Raw genomic sequence first — 17,558 nt, 5'->3', positions numbered from 1 at the left:
TGTGCTTATAAAACTTATGCGCAGCGTGTCTACATTAAGTTTACCATCAGAGAAGGCTGCAAGGAGGTTTGCTCGCGGCGGGAAATCTCCTCTACGTCATAACTAGGTCTGGCAATATTGGGTGGTTGTCACCTGACAAATTGAAGGGGAGCTATATCGTTAGTTCTCAAACAAAACACAATGGCGGACGAGTGGGATGATGGAAATACGAGCGTGAGTATTACAGTATTTCTTCGCGACAACTGTTTGTCAAAGTTTCGCACTGTCAACGTGACAAAGTTACGCTTTTGATGGGGTTGAATCAAAATGTCGGACTTGCAAGGGGACATTTGCATTATCATTCTCACTCAAAAGTTAAAACGCCTACTGTATATGTCGATTCCAGTATCCGATTTTATTATCTATTTGTTGACTTCCGTGTATGTTGGCCTGGCATGGTCATCATGTGTTGGTATGATACCACACTTGTTTTTGCTCAAGGGAAGTGACAAGCAATTTTCGGCGAAATATAGATTCTACTAATTTAATTGTCAACTATTTTACCTGACATTGATATAACATTGTGTGATCTGCTATTGATTTAGGTTAAGTATTTATTAATATTTAGGCCACTGTGCAGTGCTTGCTATGTTTGCAAATTTAAGTGTTTGTGTTGATTTTTGTTATAACTCTCATGTTCTGACTAAAGGGGGTAGTTTAGCCAGATAGAACAGTAGTCGAGTAGTACAATCATCAAAGAACATATGTTTACATGAACATATATCAATTATAGTTTACAAATATATACAACAGTGGTGAGCATGCATTGACTTCTCAGGAACCGAGTATGTTGCTGGGAGGGCAAGAACTATATGCAACTGTAAGGTCAGCACATCATGGTAGTGGCATCGTGTTGGAGACCCAGAACACCTTGCCTAACCCCAGCTAGGCTAAGTATGAGACCTTCCTATTTTTCTTCTCTGAACCAAGGCATGTATATCTATGGTCATCTGACATGGTCATAAATATAAACAACTTAAACAGCAGCAATGACCGAGTTGCTCACCTGGTTCAGGATGGCTGACGGTCAGTGTACAATACAATGGGGAAATGTAAAACTTACGGATAAGAACGGTTTTCTTATTTACTCACCAACTTCTAGAATGCCAATCAAACAGTACAAACGGGATTAACCAGTTGGCAATTGGATACATGATAACTAGCCTTTGGAATTAAGTGTTCATTCAGACAAAAGTTGTCCAAACTGATAATTAGACACAACACTAAGTATATCGAACAGAATAGGGCTTTTCATCAAGTAACTACCAGTTGTCGCCATCATGTTAACAGCACATAATCTTATGCATTTCTTCAGTTAATTAAATTACATTTTTCATTATAATGGTTTAATATTCAATATTTTGTTCGTTAAATTCTGCCAACGGTTGTAAGCCAATATTCCCCAGAATATCTACACTTGCACAAAACAACCCTATGTACTATGGATTTCACTATATATTCAGGATAGTAATTTTTTTTAAAAGTGCTTAATTTGAACTTTGGGGAAGCAATCATCTTTCACTGTCCATATAGTGGCTGTTTGTAGCCAAGAGTTAAAGCATTTGCTTGTCACACCAGAGGTCCAGGTTTCGACTCCCTGGGTATATCTCATCTTGTCCCTGCTATTACTGGAATACTGCTATTGTGGGGTAAACCTATTATCTCTACATGGATATCAGAAATGCTGGTAATGACACAACATGACGTCTTGTTTCTCTTAAATCCTGACATGGCATTAACTTTCATGTATATATTTCAGGCACCCTCCCAGGGATTTGGAGCTGGGTAAGTCAGCAAATCTCTAAGCACTATTTCATACCTTAATAAAATTCAGACAGACAGACAATGATGATATGTACCTTTCCTAAACAATAGCATGTCAACAGGTCCTAATGAAGATATATTGTTAAAACTTGTCTTGTTTGGTCTTTGTCATGGGTCTGGTAAAAGTAGACATGTATGCATTACATAAACTGCTAGAATATATTCTTCTAACATTGAACATTCAAGTCTTAGGTCTTCAGCAACCCATGCTTTCCATAAGAGATAACTATGCTTTTCGTAAGAGGCAACTAACAGGCTGGTGTGGTCAGGCTGGCTGACTTGGTTGACGCATGTCATTGTGTCCCAGTTGCGTAGACCAATGCTCATGATGTCAATCACTGGATTGTCTGGTCCACACTCGATTATTTACAGACCGCCGTCATATGGCTGGAATACTGCCACGTTAAACAAACTAAACAATTTAACTGACTTTGTCCCTACTGTACCCTACATTTATCATCATTTGAAGCTAGATATCTACAAAGGTGCAAGTAGAAAAACATCTGAGTTGAACATTTCCTTTGTCAACAGGGCCATTTTTGTATGGGCTTATAATGAAGTCATTTTAATTAGAAAGCAACCTTTTTGTGGTTGAGGTCAGCTCCTGGAAGCTGATAACATTATCAACACATTCAAGAGAGTACTGAAACCGACTGGTATTGGCTGGCTTTACTGTTAAGGCAACTCATATTTAGTAAATGATGTTAACTTGAAGAATTTGATGCAGGATGCAAAAAAAGGGGGTTGCAAAAGTCCTTGCCTGATCAGTACCAAATGGATAAGTATATGCTCCTTACTTGCCACTTATTGTGAGTCGACTGCTTTTGAGCTTGAATGTATTTTATAATGCAGGAGGGGCTTTGGAAGAGGCGGCTTTGGTGTGTCCAATGGAACCGATGGTGTTAAGAAAGTGTTTGGATTCCGTGGCCGAGGCGGCTTAGCTAAAGAAAGTGAAAACAGTTCTGGTGACAGCACCAGTAGACCAGGTGGATTCGGAGCTAGGAATGGAGACAGTCAGAATGGGTTTGGTTCCAGAGGGGGTTTCGGGAGCCGTGGCGGCTCCCGAGGGGGTTTTGGTGGTTCCAGGGGCACATCAGATAATGATGGAGGATGGGGGGATTCAGGGAACTCAGACTCGAAACCAAGCCGAGGCGGTTTTGGTGGTAGCCGAGGTGGTTTTGGAAGCAGGCCACAGGCAAATGGACAGAGTACTGATGACAACAGTTGGGGAGGAGATTCCAAACCAAGTAGAGGAGGATTTGGCAGTAGAGGAGGATCCAGAGGTGGAGGATTTGGAAGCAGGGGAGGTAACTACTGTCAACTGACAACAAATAACTAAACCTATGTCAGTGCAATGTTGGACAAAATGATAAAGGAGCTGCCAACTTATGTGTAAAAAATGTTCACGTCAACTTGCCTGAAATCTTTTGACAATATTAATTATTTTGATAATATTAATGTTATAGTTAATATTAAACAATGTTGTTACTTTCCCAACTGATCCTGCAGGATACAATATTTCTATTTACTGCTCAGCCACATCATACTAAGATACGTTGAAAAAAGATGGTACTTGTTTACTCTGCTTTGAGCCTGGCATTAAGGGTCTAAAACAAGTACTGGTCAGCTCGGAGTCAGTATGCTGTCTCAATGGGGTATTTGTGTTAAACTGCCTTGTGGTATTTCAGTGGGCTAGCACCATAAATCAGCATTAGTCCGGACTAGTACAAGCAACACACAAACACACACGTCTGTAAAATCACATTATTCTTGGACAACGTTAAACCCCATTTCACCTCAACTTCAATTTACAATGTATGCAGACTTAAACAGCTAATTTTACAGACCGTAGACAACTTATTTTAACTCAAACTATCTTGATTCTGTTTAAACTATTTTAATTGTTTCAGGTTTTGGATCAAGTGACAATGACGATGCTCCAAGGTAGGTAGTTGAACATGTTGAATAATGATCACTAGCACAAGTTGCAATTCTAATCTATTATCACATTAAATAGTAAACAATGTGTCAGTGATATTAACCAGATACAATGTTTGTTTTCAGGGGTGGAGGTTTTGGTGGTCGTGGTGGCAGTGAGTATTTGCATCTTACCTTAGTGTTACGTTATGTTTGACTTTACTGAATTCATGCTGTTGTTGCTAAGCAGGAATCAAAGTAGGATTGGAAAGGAAGCAGCACAGTACAAAATGTTCAATGATAATGCATTTGCAGAGACACGTTCATGTATTTTTTGTATATGGTGAATGACATCAATGATTGACATTAAATCTATTTTGACTTGGCAGTGTTCTAAAGGAAAACAATGAAGTCGTGGGGTTCTTGTCAAAACGCTAAGGTTTAAGGGTTCATAGACCAAGACCTCAATCGCCTGCATTAATTAAGACCACTGCTTCAGTATATTTCATGTTCATCATTGTCAGGCCCTGCATAATTTCATGCTTCACTTGTCCACTCGCTCACTCAAACATTTCATGATTTATTTCCACTGTTTCTCCTTATTTGTCTAGTTTCCTATGCCTTCAAGATATTTCTTGTCAAGTCAGCTTGTGTTATGCACTTGATTGTCTCTAAGCAGCAGTGTTGTCTATGTGGACCTCCCTCATGATTGATAGCTGTACATGAAACTGGCTGTGTGTAATTTCCTGCATCTATTCATTGCTTATCATGCTTCTGCACCATCTTGCATCATCAGGTAGCGGCGGTGGCAGCGGGTGTTTTAAGTGTGGGGAGGAGGGGCACATGTCCCGAGAATGTCCTAACGCTGACAGCTCAGGAGGTAAATCTTTGTCAGATGAGTTCAGGGAATTGCCTGTCTGGTTGCTGTCTTGTCTTCAAGTTAGCTTGCACACGCCGCCATTCTTCTCATTTCCTGTATAATGACTTTGATCCATCTGTCATTTCTACAAATGGTGATAGCTTGCATTGAGATAATGCTTGTTGCATTGTTATTGTGGAATGTGTATAAGTGTCCTTGCTTGATATTTTCATTTTGTTTATGTCTACATTTCCATCCATACCTAGCCTCACAGTTTATCATGTTGGTTTCACATGAAATGTTACTGCTGAAGCATATATATCTCATATGTTTGTTGTCCACTTTCAGGGCGAGGTGGAAGCCGTGCCTGTTTCAAGTGTGGTCAGGAAGGCCACATGTCCAGAGAGTGTCCCAGTGGAGGTGGAGGTGGGTTATAGTTTCAAGATTGCCCTTCTCTAGGCCCTCAACCCAAAATGCACATTTTAGCTTTTATATGGTTGGGCTGCTCAGTTAGTGCATGTTGTAATTTGTTGCCATTCAATGTTCTACATGTTTGCAGTGGTCTGTAATAATCGGGTCTAGGAGAGACAAGCCGAGTGATCGTGTGAGTAATGCTCGGCACAAGCAGGGTTCAAAGAACCACCATGCACGCTATCCTCAAGAAAATATTGTCAGAAATAGACAGGCCTCGATTAAGGAACTTGACTTAATTTGCACCAGGTGTATGTTGACATGAACAGCTAGTTGCACCAGACAAAACGAGGTTGAACCCTGGTCCCATTAAGTTGAAACATGTATAAACGAGTCTATGTAAGTACAATCTCTGATCTCTGATGACTGTTGTTTGTCATGTAAGTAAAACTTAGAGGATTTGAGTGGGTTCAAAGATCGTGAGCACAAGTAAGGGTTAGTAAGACACAAATTTGAATTGTTTTACATGCCCTTTGTGCATTTGGACATAAGTATTAATTTGTATTTTTAATAATAGGATGCACTAATGCATGATTTGTCGGGCACAATCGAGCCCTGATAGGTCACAACAATATAGACAGAACTCAAACAATTAACTTGGTTTAGAAGTTTGGTTGCACTTCAATATCGGAACAAATGTCAATATTCTTTAATAAATGTGAACTTTTGCATGTTCAACTGTAGTCGATGGTCTTGGTGTTTTCAGGCGGCGGTGGAAGCCGTGCCTGTTTCAAGTGTGGTGAGGAAGGTCACATGTCCAGAGAGTGTCCCAGTGGAGGAGGTAGGTCAGATTTCATTTTTTTAGATTGTTCCCAAGGTCTTCAATGATACTGATAGTAATAATGTGTATGAAAATTGTATGATCTTTTCTGATGAATACTTGAGTAGTACACAAGAAAGAAGCTGCACGTACATCTACAAGTAAATGGGCTCTTCCGAATCTGAATGTGATGGTGCTTTTGTTATTTAAGGTGGTGGTGGTGGAAGCCGTGCCTGTTTCAAGTGTGGAGAGGAAGGCCACATGTCCAGAGAGTGTCCCAGTGGAGGAGGTATGTCCACTTTGTGAAACTGTACACTCAGGTGTATGCATGTGGTGAATCAATATGCTTCAATATGGGGAAAGGGGCAGACATTGCACGCTTGTGACAGTTGTCCTTATGTCTGGGGAATGGGGGGTAAAGTTTATGGCAGTATTGCTCCCAGACCTGGCGGTTAGCCAGGTGCGCGGAAGCTGTGCCTGATTTTTGTACTGATTGACTTATTGACTTTTGCCCCCAGACCCCCCTAGACTTTTCCTCTTTTTTTTTTCGGGAAAATCTGCTCACATTCATGCAAGTGCCCATCTCTTTTCAACACCATAGGCCGCCACACCGGCCAAGAAGCCTAGAGTCCCCATCAAAATAGGTAGTTTCATAAAACTATATACTGTCATATCATTCATTTATTAAATCTATCACATTTCCCAATGTCTGAAATAGGTATTCCAGTTCAATTTATAGTTTTTATCGATAGATGAAGAAAATTATTCATTATTTCTCATAATGTTATAAAAAATAAAATTCAACGGGTCCACATCCAACATGTCAAAGAGCCAAATAAAGACATTTCAAGCAAGTCTTTAAATATATTTTACAAAGTATGAAATAAAATCAGCAAAAATATATCTAAAATTTGTCAAACTTACATCTAAGTTATTATGTCCATCTTTTCATGCAACGTTTGCAATGTAAGTCAAATGACATCTCTGCTTTCGTCGCCTTGATTTCTCAGCTCGGACACAATGTTTAATGCCAAAATATATGCATGAAAATCTTTGTCACAGCATGTAATCTAGCATGATACATCCACGAAGTTCCAGTTTTAATATTGATCATGATTTCATCTTTAATACATTCAGAATAACACAATTTAACAAGAACCTTTTGTCAAAGTCTGAAATTCATCATACACGAGGACAGTACCATTGCTGTAATTTTATTGGCTGCCTTTGGTCACATGCTCAAATTTGACTAATCATGAACCTTGTGGCACATAAGCATCATTAGAACCTTGTGGCAAGATTAGCATCATTAGAAACCAATATTTATCCATTTAAATGTTGCAGCTACAAAAAGACTCCAAGTAGGTTACTATCGTGTAGATGACAAAACAAGCTTTCTAATGGTGTGTCACATGTCAGCCTTTGACTCACATGTTGTGTTCATTCAAAGCTTAAAAAACGAAGGTATTTCTTCACGGTACTGAGCGGACAGCTGCTGTTATCAGGAAAATGATGACAGATATTATTTATTATTCTTTTTAAAATTTTGCGATTATGAAACAATGAAAATAAAAAAGGAATAGGTAAGTGAATTTTATGAAATCTTATATATATGGAAAATAATACATATAGAGCTTTCTTTCTTATCCTTCATGTAACAAAAAATGAAATTTTAAAACTCAATAGACATTATTTTGAAACATGCGAATTGTCAAATTGGAAAATAATCAAGTAAAAGTTTAAAATGTGATTCCTTTGTTTGAAACTGAAGCAGTCGAGTATTGACGAAGTTGAGCAATTTGGACAACACTGCCTGTGTTCTTTCACAAGTGTCGTCTTTCATGGCAGGTGGTGGTGGTGGAGGTGGAGGTGGGAAGGGCTGTTTCAAGTGTGGGGAGGAGGGTCACATGTCAAGAGAATGTCCTAATGCAGACAGCTCAGGCAAAGGTGATGTATAATATTTACAATAATTTCTAAAAGGTATTCTAAAACTATTGCCATGGTCCTTAAATGTTTTTGAGTAGTATATTAAAAAGTCACTTAATTATACTTAAGTGATAAACTAGAGACACTTACACTAGCCTTTTTAGCAATGTTATTGAGGGAAGTTTGATTTTGTTGAAGTAACATACTCGGTGCTCCAGTTTAAAGGCCATACAGGTGTATGCACACCTACGAAAAATACTGATACGATCTTCATTGAATGGAGAAGTGTACTAATGCAGGCCTACATAGGTAAATACACTATGTATTTCAACAATGTCAAACAAGTTTCAAACCTGCAGACAAATAAGGGCTGCGGTTGTCCAGTTCACAAATGTCAGTCAAACGTGAAACTATGTGCTCTTTAGCCAGAGTGCTGTTTTTCTGGTGTGACCTTGACAGAGGGAACAATTACTTCCTTGAACAATCAGTGGCACAAAATTATCCCAGAATATCCCAGTACACTACTTCAAAACTTCAGCAGTACATACTCCTCTGGAGCACTTACACTTTTGTACATAACTGTATATGTCTGGTGTTCTTCTATGGCTGCGTAAAACAGTTATGTTGTAATTCTTATGGTTTTGAAACGTAAGTGCAAAATCACAATCAAACCTCCAAGCCCATCTAAAATTACTGTATTCACATTTAAAGGGAAAGTGTGTAAATCATAAGTGGTGTCCTCCATTTAACGAAATAGAGGATAAGGCTTGGGCAGACATAACCTGAACAATGTGGTCTCTTCAGATTGTCAGTGAGTTGTCGCCCTGGTCTCCTGTACTGGTCACATTTGCTAAAACTTCCACCATAATTGTACCTTGATGTTTCCTGCAGAGGATCGGCCACCCCCATACATTCCCCCTGCACTGACAGAGAACGAAGACGAGATATTCCAGTCCATAGAGAAGGGCATAAACTTTGACAAATATGACAATATCAGTGTGGAAGTGAGCGGGAGAGACCCTGTTGGTTTCATCAGCTGTTTTGAGGAAGCTGGTCTTTATCCTACATTTTTGAAGAATGTTCGGAAGGCCAAGTACGAGAAACCAACACCTGTACAGAAGTATTCTATTCCTATTATTGGCGCTGGTCGGGACCTGATGGCATGTGCCCAGACAGGATCGGGCAAAACGGTGAGATTCATATATTATCTTCGTAACTGTTGCACTACATGCTTGTACATACTGCTACCATTGACCCTTTACTTTTGTAGTGGATGGTTGAATCGCTGTGGCCATGCATAGTCGTGAGTAATGTACATATGACCAAGGTCTGCTGACACCTTACTTGCCGATCTTCTAATGGAATATGTTTTGTTAAATTTTGCTGTGCAGAGTTAATTCACTTGTGGTTCTTGGGTTTCGACCAAAAGGCTGAAATATCCTCTTCCTCAGAATACTCCCAAGATATGGACATGTCATGAAAAAGTCGATGGTCAAGCTCACGAGGAGAAGTAGTAGTAGTAGAAGTAGTACACTCGGTTTTTGTAACACGTAGTAATATTGTTTTCTGTGGCATGGTTTTCAGTCCAAACACGGAACTTACCATCTTTTTCTTTCATGAATAAGAACCGTAGAGGATGTCCTACAATGGTCTAATTCCACTTGGACTTGTAAAATGCCTCTAGAAGCTCAGAAGTCACAAAATGGAAAAAAAATCTTACCCAAAAGCTCGTAGTTACACTTTCTCTAAAAATATTTATGCATTCACTTTGTTATTCACAATTTACCATCTCCAGCATGGGGCCCTGCTTTAAAAAGGGTGAGGTTAAAGTAAGGTCAAGGTCAGCGTTCAGCTTTTTGTAATACAGATCTATCATTGTCAGAGTCTGAGGCATGAAACTATATATCTTCATGTATCTTTACAACTCCTTCCACAGCCAATGTTTGTGTCATCTTTGTCAAATGGCAAATTCATCTTTGAGGGTCTTTTGCAACGTGCTGTATGATGTCAATCACTGTATTGTCTGGTCCAGACTCGATTATATACAGACCGCCATCATAGAGCTGGAATATTGCTGAGTGCGGCCTTAAACAACAAACATTGCAAACAGCTCTAGTAATGAAATGTATAATAATTAAGGTAGCATAACCTCCCTTGTTGAATAAATATTTGTATATTTATGCGGTATGATTAACTGTTTCCAGGCTGCCTTCTTGTTGCCGACATTAACCTGTATGGTAAAGGAAGGATTGACTACCAGTCAGTTCTCGGAGGTACAGGAGCCTCAAGCCATCATTGTGGCCCCTACCAGGGAGCTGGTCGTGCAGATCCACTCTGATGCTCGCAAGTTCTCCTGGGGGACGGAGGTTCGCCCCGTGGTGGTGTATGGGGGGACGTCTGTGGGGCATCAGCTGAGGGAGGTGGAGAGGGGGGCTCACATTGTGGTGGGGACTCCAGGGAGGCTGCTGGATTTCATTGAGAAGGGCAAGGTGAGAGAGACCTGTTCCCACTGTCGTATCTGCTTCATCAGTCCCAAGAAAAGTATTTCCTTTTTTTACAGTTGCCCAAAAAATAAAGTAATGGTAAAATGTTTTTATTCATGGAATTTGTACGCGAATGCTACCTTCAACGCGGGACAGATTGTTTGGGCAAGGGCGTTTTATATTTTGTTACATCTTGAAGCTCTTGCAAGAAAAAAATCCCATAATAGTGCCAGATATGTCTGTCTGTGGATGATATATGATTATCTACTGTCAGAAATCTTGACTTGCTTTGCTGTAAGCTGATCTCGTATGCATTGTCACACTTGAAAACAGTTCGCCCCGATTATGTTTCTAGGCTTGTCAGCACCATACCCGTGCTGGTGGGTTTCACAGAAGTGTTAAACGTCTGAGACCTGCATCACTTGATATAACTGGAATAATGTTAAAAGCGGCGTTAAACTCACTCACTCACACTCGAAATTTTGTGACAATCACACTGTGAGTTGTTTGTCTGACCCAGCCTTGATTGCCCTTGTGATGAACTATTGATGAATGAGGATTGGTGTTTGTTTCCAGATCGGTCTGGGTAAAGTGAAGTTCCTCATTCTGGATGAGGCTGACAGGATGCTGGACATGGGCTTTGAGCCGTGTATACGCAAGTTGGTAGATCAGCTGGGAATGCCTCCTAAGACCCAGAGACAGACACTCATGTTCAGTGCTACGTTTCCCACCGAGATACAGAAACTAGCTGCTGATTTCCTTAATGATTACCTGTTCCTGACAGTGGGTCGTGTAGGTGGAGCCAACACAGATGTGGAACAGAACTTCTTTGAGGTTGACAGACTGCAGAAGAGGGAGAAACTCTGCTCCATTCTCACAGCATCTGGTGAGATTATGTTTGCCTGGGAGTTCAAAGCGGCATTAAACACAACTCAGTCATCGTTCACTTGGGTAGCAATGTTAGGGGAAATTTGTTAATTTTTTGGTTTTCAGATTTTGTAAAAAAAAAATTCAAATATTAAAACTTTTTTATATATATTTCTTCTGATAACTTTATGATGTTTGATGGGACCACCTAAGTGGTATAGTGGATAGAGTGTCTGCTTGGATAGTGAAAGTTTGGAGTTTCGATCCCCAGATGTTTCATGCCAAAACATAATAATTGTTGTTACCCTGCCTGGCACTGGCATTAAGGGGTATAATGTCTTTGGTTAGGGTGTTCATCTTAAACTTGGCATATCTAAGTGGGCTAGCATTAAGAAACTGGAATAAGCGTTGACTTGTACAATCAGACACGTTAGCATACACATTGTTGTATAAGTGCAGTAATCTTGAATGTGCCATTAAGCCTCATTTCATCTCGCTTTTTCTTTGATGGATCAGGAAAAATTAAGGAACAAAGTTGTTTTTCTTTGAAGTAATTGCTAAAATGCATCACTAATGAAAAATGGAGTGCTCTGACATAAGAAATCTCCTTCAATTTGAATATTACAAGACAATTCTTTCTTTTGTCCTTTTTGCACTAACTGACCAACAGAAATAACATTCAAAAATATATAAATGTTGAACTACACATTGTTTATTTTTATCCGAACTATTTGGTTTGGAAAATCATGTGTAAGCCATAAGATGTGAAACTGGTATGTGGGCAGTGCTTGCAACAGTTCATTCACTCAGAAGGTGTTTTTATAATTTTGTCAGTTAGCATGTTTGTCAACCAACTCTTATTTGCCCTTTCAGGTTCTGACAAGACCCTGGTGTTTGTGGAACAGAAGAGAAATGCTGATTTCCTAGCTAGTTACCTGAGTCAGTCTGGCTTCCCAACCACAAGTATCCATGGGTAGGTGGCACTGTTGGCATGGTAAATTCAGGAATTTCATGTGAATAGCATGAAGGACTCGGATAGTGCACCAGGACCAGAGTTCTTCTACCCAGTAGCTCATCTCTTAAGTGGCTGAGAGTTTAAATATACACGAATGCACGCATGCACATATATATTGTTGTATTCATCTTTTGTTGCATTACTTTACATGTGGTGCAAGTTGTATGCAAAATGGCAATATAACTTACACACTCACACTAATTGCTGTGGCTTAAAAAGCCATTTCCCTCACTCACATCCGCCTCCATGGTCTACTGGATGGAGCATCTGGCTGCTAAGGGGAAGGTTGGTGGTTCAGTCCCTCTTGCGTAATACCAACAGACTTTAAAAAAATGTTGTTTCCCTGCCTGGTGTTTGGCATTGGGGGGTAAAACATGTATTTGACTGGGTATCCATGTTAAACAGCAACATGGTATCTCATTGGACAAGTATGAACGAATACACGCACAGTGTTTGTCAAACTTAAAGTCTCCATGCATTTTCTCTTATCTAGTGATCGTCTTCAAAGGGAGAGAGAGGAAGCCTTGCGGGATTTCAAGAAAGGAACTGCTCCTATTCTTATTGCCACATCAGTTGCCGCCAGAGGGTTGGATATTCCTGAAGTGAAACATGTCGTCAACTATGACCTGCCCTCATCTATTGATGAATATGTCCATCGTATTGGTAGAACAGGTCGCTGCGGCAACTTGGGGAAAGCGACAAGTTTCTACTCCCATGACTCAGATAGTGCCTTAGTGAAGAGTTTGGTTCGAATTCTAACAGAAGTAAGTTGTTGAGAGCTCTTGAGCCATAGTGACTGATTGATGAAAGTTTATTACAGTGTTGTATATATGTGTGTGTGCTACCCTAATCATGCTCATAGTGACAGATTGATGAAAGTTTATTACAGTGTTGTATATATATGTGTGTGCTACCCTCATCATGCTCATAGTGACTGATTGATGAAAGTTTATTACAGTGTTGTATATATATGTGTGTGCTACCCTCATCATGCTCATAGTGACTGATTGATGAAAGTTTATTACAGTGTTGTATATATATGTGTGTGCTACCCTCATCATGCTCATAGTGACAGATTGATGAAAGTTTATTACAGTGTTGTATATATATGTGTGTGCTACCCTCATCATGCTCATAGTGACAGATTGATGAAAGTTTATTACAGTGTTGTATATATATGTGTGTGCTACCCTCATCATGCTCATAGTGACAGATTGATGAAAGTTTATTACAGTGTTGAAAATATGTGTGTGTGAGGGCAGGGACGGGTTACGCGGGTACTCGGGTCGGATGGGTACTGAGTAGGACCCGGGTACCCATAGGACTACCCGGACCCATGGTTAGTCACGTGATATAGTGTTTAATGACAAAAAATATCTTATACTCTATGTTTAAACTACAAGTCACTAATGTTCGCAGTTCTTCCTGACTACTACGTCCATTCCTTCTGACTTTAATATGTTTGAATAAACATAAAACTTCAGTCAACTTCAGTCAACTTCAGTCAACTTCAGTGCATACACCAGATCATTTCACACATGTATCTAAACACATTTTACCAGAGCTACGGTCAAACTTATCCCAATTGGACACTTTGTACCTACCTTTTGAGACCTACAGCGGGTATCTGGGTAGGATCGGGTAATAGGGGGGTGGGTACCCGGGTAGTAAATTTGGACTCGTACCAGCCCTAGTGTGTGTGCTACCTTATTAAGTTGACTACCCTTTGCTCCTCAGGCTCACCAGATAGTGCCTGAGTGGTTGTCGGACTACTCGCTGACCAGTGATGGTATTATCGACAGTGCTGTCCATGGCTTGTCAGGGCAATATGGTGGAAAGGATATCCGAAGGGGGAAGGTAAGTTTCATTATTATTTCACATACTAATCAACAATATTTATTAACCGTTGTAAAACGTTCTTGAAGCTTGGGGAATTATGCTTATAACAGTCATAGATATCAGTTTGAGAAAGGCGATATACATCCCAAGCAAAGCCCAGCTGAAGCACTGGGAGCAATGTAGCTGTTACACCTCTCACTATGCATATGAATATAGGCAGTCTCAATCTTTTCTTTTACAGTTCAATTCTGGAGGAGGTGGTGGTGGCAAAACAGGCAATGCTTGGGAGAACAGCTGGAGTGGGGGTGGGGGCAGTGGAGCTGCTGCTTCTGCAGATGCAGACGAGGAAGAGTGGGACTAAATTCTTTGCTGGACATCTGGTCCTCGGAGCACCAAAAACCTTTATGTTCATTTAATTTTTCATATTTTATGAGGTGTACATCGTTGCTGTTGCTTTTCGTACCTCATTTTGACAGATTTTCGAAGCCTTTTGTGAAATTTGGAAGGCTGTATTGACTATGGATTATCCATTGGCATTTGATGCATCTACAGATCTTATGATGCATTCTGTGAAAGAGACAGTATTATGTGCTGCCACGATGCGTCTGTGATGACACTGATGGGAGAAATCTCTACAAGAGAGGACACTAGTCAGATGACAGTTTACAAAAGACTTGCTATTTCTGTTTCATTTCACTGCAAGATTGCAAAACACATGTATTATTTGGTAAAGTGCTCAGACTTACAAGAGTAGGCAGATCAGTTAGCTGTGTGAAGGCAGTACAATCTGAGAGTTTCCGTAAGGCACACTGGAGTCGATCCATCCCTGGCAAACTTTACCTTCTCATACAACATATGGGCATTTTATAAATGATATTATTTAGCACGGATATTATTATTTGGTCCAGAGATGTGTAAGTGTACATCATCTGGGCAACTCCTTAGGGATTAAGGAAGATTGCAGGGATGGATTTGTTGCTGCTAAGAGGGTCTCTATCGTGGTGTCCACTTTAGAGACTCGAGTCAGCTGAGAGCTCAATGTACAGAGAATGGGCATGTGTATTTAAACTTGAAGTGAACTCGTAACAGAATACTGAGTGCAATCACGTACTGTGTAGAAACCTGAAGTCAAAGGTCGACTCATAGGGAAATGGGTCAATCTTGCATGAATCCGTCCTTAATTGGAAACATTCCATGGTTGAAGTGGACACAAGGAATTATTCAATAACATCTGGTGCAAGCTAGTACTACGGGTAAATGAATTAACTTTGCTCAATAGCTATCACTGCCCAGTCCTAAGGGTGCAAGTAGTGCTTCCAGCCTTAGTACCCCTGTACCGGCTCTGAAGGCGTTCAGTGGAGTTGATAGCAGATTCCAAGTGAAATCTCATGTGCCAATAGCTATTGTGATGCCAAATCTTTAAAAGTTTGTATACAAAAAAAGGTTTTAGTATGATTTTTGCCGTATGGTGCTGTAATATTGTTTTCATTATGGTTACTTTTAATAAAAAATGTTTTGTAATTAGTGTTTTTTGTTCTGTCGGAAATGCTGGGAAATGCTTTTAGCTGGTTATAAAAGGATAGAAAATTTCACTGTTGCTATTGAAATATAAAGTAACGACCGATCTACCTACATGTGGTTTGAAGTGGTGGTTCATCTGGTGTCCCCCCCACCATGATATTACTGGAATATTGCTGTGTCATTTACAGAGCACAACTTGAAAACTGAAAGACTTTTCATCCACACCTGTGCATGTATTAACCAAGGGCAGGTTTTTCCTTGTTTCCATGGAAACAATTAGACTTGGCTGAAACTAGATAGGTGTCTTTTCCGGAGCAGAACTAAAACTATTTAACATTTTTCATCCAAACTTGTACATGTATTAATCAAGGGCTTAAGTGGTTGGTGCCTTTTGCTATTTACAAATTTTATGGAAAAAATTTAATATTTTTTGCTGTTTCCATGGCAACAAGTTTGTTCATAGCGGTGTGTTTGTCTGGACCATATCTCTAAAACAAATAAGTACTCTTTTTTGCAACTGTGCACACACAAAGATCATGTTGTCAACTGGGGCCTACTAATTTTTTTTCTGTGTGTCCATGGAAACAAATTTTGACTGTTCATAGTGGTATGTACCGGACATAGAAATACAAAGTTCCGAATCCCAATTCCATGGTTTTGTTTTGACACCTCAATAACTACTCTTGTTTTGGGACAGACAGATTAGATAGAAATTCTCTCATCAAGTTGGACTTGAAAGTATGTCAGATGATTTGTTCCTTCTAATTTGTGGGACCAGGGGGGGATTTGTCATCTTATTAGTTTAGAGAGGATGTATTGGGCTTTTAGACCAACAAGTCTAGGGTACAATAAATAAATAAAAGAAGGTAGGGTTCGTCTCAAGAACAAAACCGGGATGTATAGGGATATTTACAGCTCCGACACAGGGGTGATTAGGTATACAGTGTACAACTTTATGATTGTTGATTAACGTGGCACTCAGCAGTATTCCAGCTATATGAAAGCGGTCTGTAAATAATCAAGTCTTGCCCAGACAATCCAGTGATTGTCATCATGAGCATCAATCCACGCAATTGGGATACAATGACATGCTTCAACCAAGTCAGCAAGCCTGACCACCAGATCCTCATAGTCGCCTTTTACGGCAAGCATCGGTTTGCGGAAGACCTATTCTACCCCAGATCTTTACGGGTCACAAGCAGGAAATTAAAGACGCAATAATTGTGTCCCTAATTACATTAATTATTGCTCTTCACAAGATGGGATTTTGATACACTGCATGGGGTGATAACCGAACAATTTCAGGGGAAAATGTTCCCTTCTGTTTAAGAGGTCACATTATCCCTGCACCATTTGTGACTATCGGTCAGAGCTTCCATACCATTTTCCTTGATGAAACCTGGGTGAATAAGAATGATTCCTCTGACCATGTGGCTACCGTAAGATGGACGAAAAGCATCCATAGTACCATCAGGTCATTGTTGATCTGTGGCTTTTTGAATTCTATTTTTCAAGGTGTTGTGTTCATAGACTGGGGTTGTTTAGATTGGGCAGTAGCTGATGTTCCAATAAGTGTCAATGTCATGGATAACGCCAGTTATAACATTGGGAACCAGATACTCTCACACCACTCAAAAATTTGTACAAGTCAGATGTCCTGGTGGTTGCATCGTCTTGAGTATGACAGTCAGACATTGTGAGCTCCCTATATAAATAATTTAAGTCCTCTTTCTTGGAAATCCCGAATGCATGCTACCTGTGGCCAGTTTGGCACTCCCACGTTCGTTTCTTGGACACGAAAACATTGAGTCAACTTAACTCAGAAATTTAGACCCAAGAAAATTCCTATTATGTTGAAGCATTTTGTAATATCCAACACTTAATTTATGGGTAACTCTGGGTGGAGAAAGGATATGCGTTCATTCCTATGTTTCATCCTTTAGGCCACACATTTTTCATTTTTGGTTTCATGATCCTGCACCTACTGTAAAGCAGCAGGTCCAAGAAATAAATTTATAATAGAAATGTTTATACATA

The 17,558-nt window shown here is 39.9% G+C and overlaps 1 protein-coding gene across 1 annotated transcript; it reads left to right on the top strand.

Annotated features, from left to right (window-relative positions):
• Nucleotides 1-20: 20 nt before the first annotated feature.
• Nucleotides 21-15,506, top strand: LOC139478543 (probable ATP-dependent RNA helicase vasa-like). Its single transcript, XM_071261041.1, is given in 17 exon segments — nucleotides 21-213; nucleotides 1,799-1,824; nucleotides 2,716-3,170; nucleotides 3,774-3,807; nucleotides 3,928-3,956; nucleotides 4,577-4,660; nucleotides 4,988-5,065; nucleotides 5,817-5,891; nucleotides 6,082-6,258; nucleotides 7,719-7,817; nucleotides 8,688-8,986; nucleotides 10,001-10,285; nucleotides 10,856-11,165; nucleotides 12,020-12,119; nucleotides 12,655-12,925; nucleotides 13,899-14,018; nucleotides 14,242-15,506. Coding segments are annotated over 17 exon segments (2,595 nt in total). The 5' UTR covers nucleotides 21-180; the 3' UTR covers nucleotides 14,362-15,506.
• The last annotated feature ends 2,052 nt before the right edge of the window (nucleotides 15,507-17,558 follow it).

This window comes from Haliotis cracherodii, unplaced genomic scaffold (genome assembly GCF_022045235.1).
Source record: "Haliotis cracherodii isolate W230 unplaced genomic scaffold, xgHalCrac1.p SCAF_4, whole genome shotgun sequence".
Classification (NCBI taxonomy): domain Eukaryota; kingdom Metazoa; phylum Mollusca; class Gastropoda; order Lepetellida; family Haliotidae; genus Haliotis; species Haliotis cracherodii.
The sequence above is the reverse complement of the archived record's forward strand: the minus strand, read 5'-3'. Positions and strand labels throughout refer to the sequence as shown.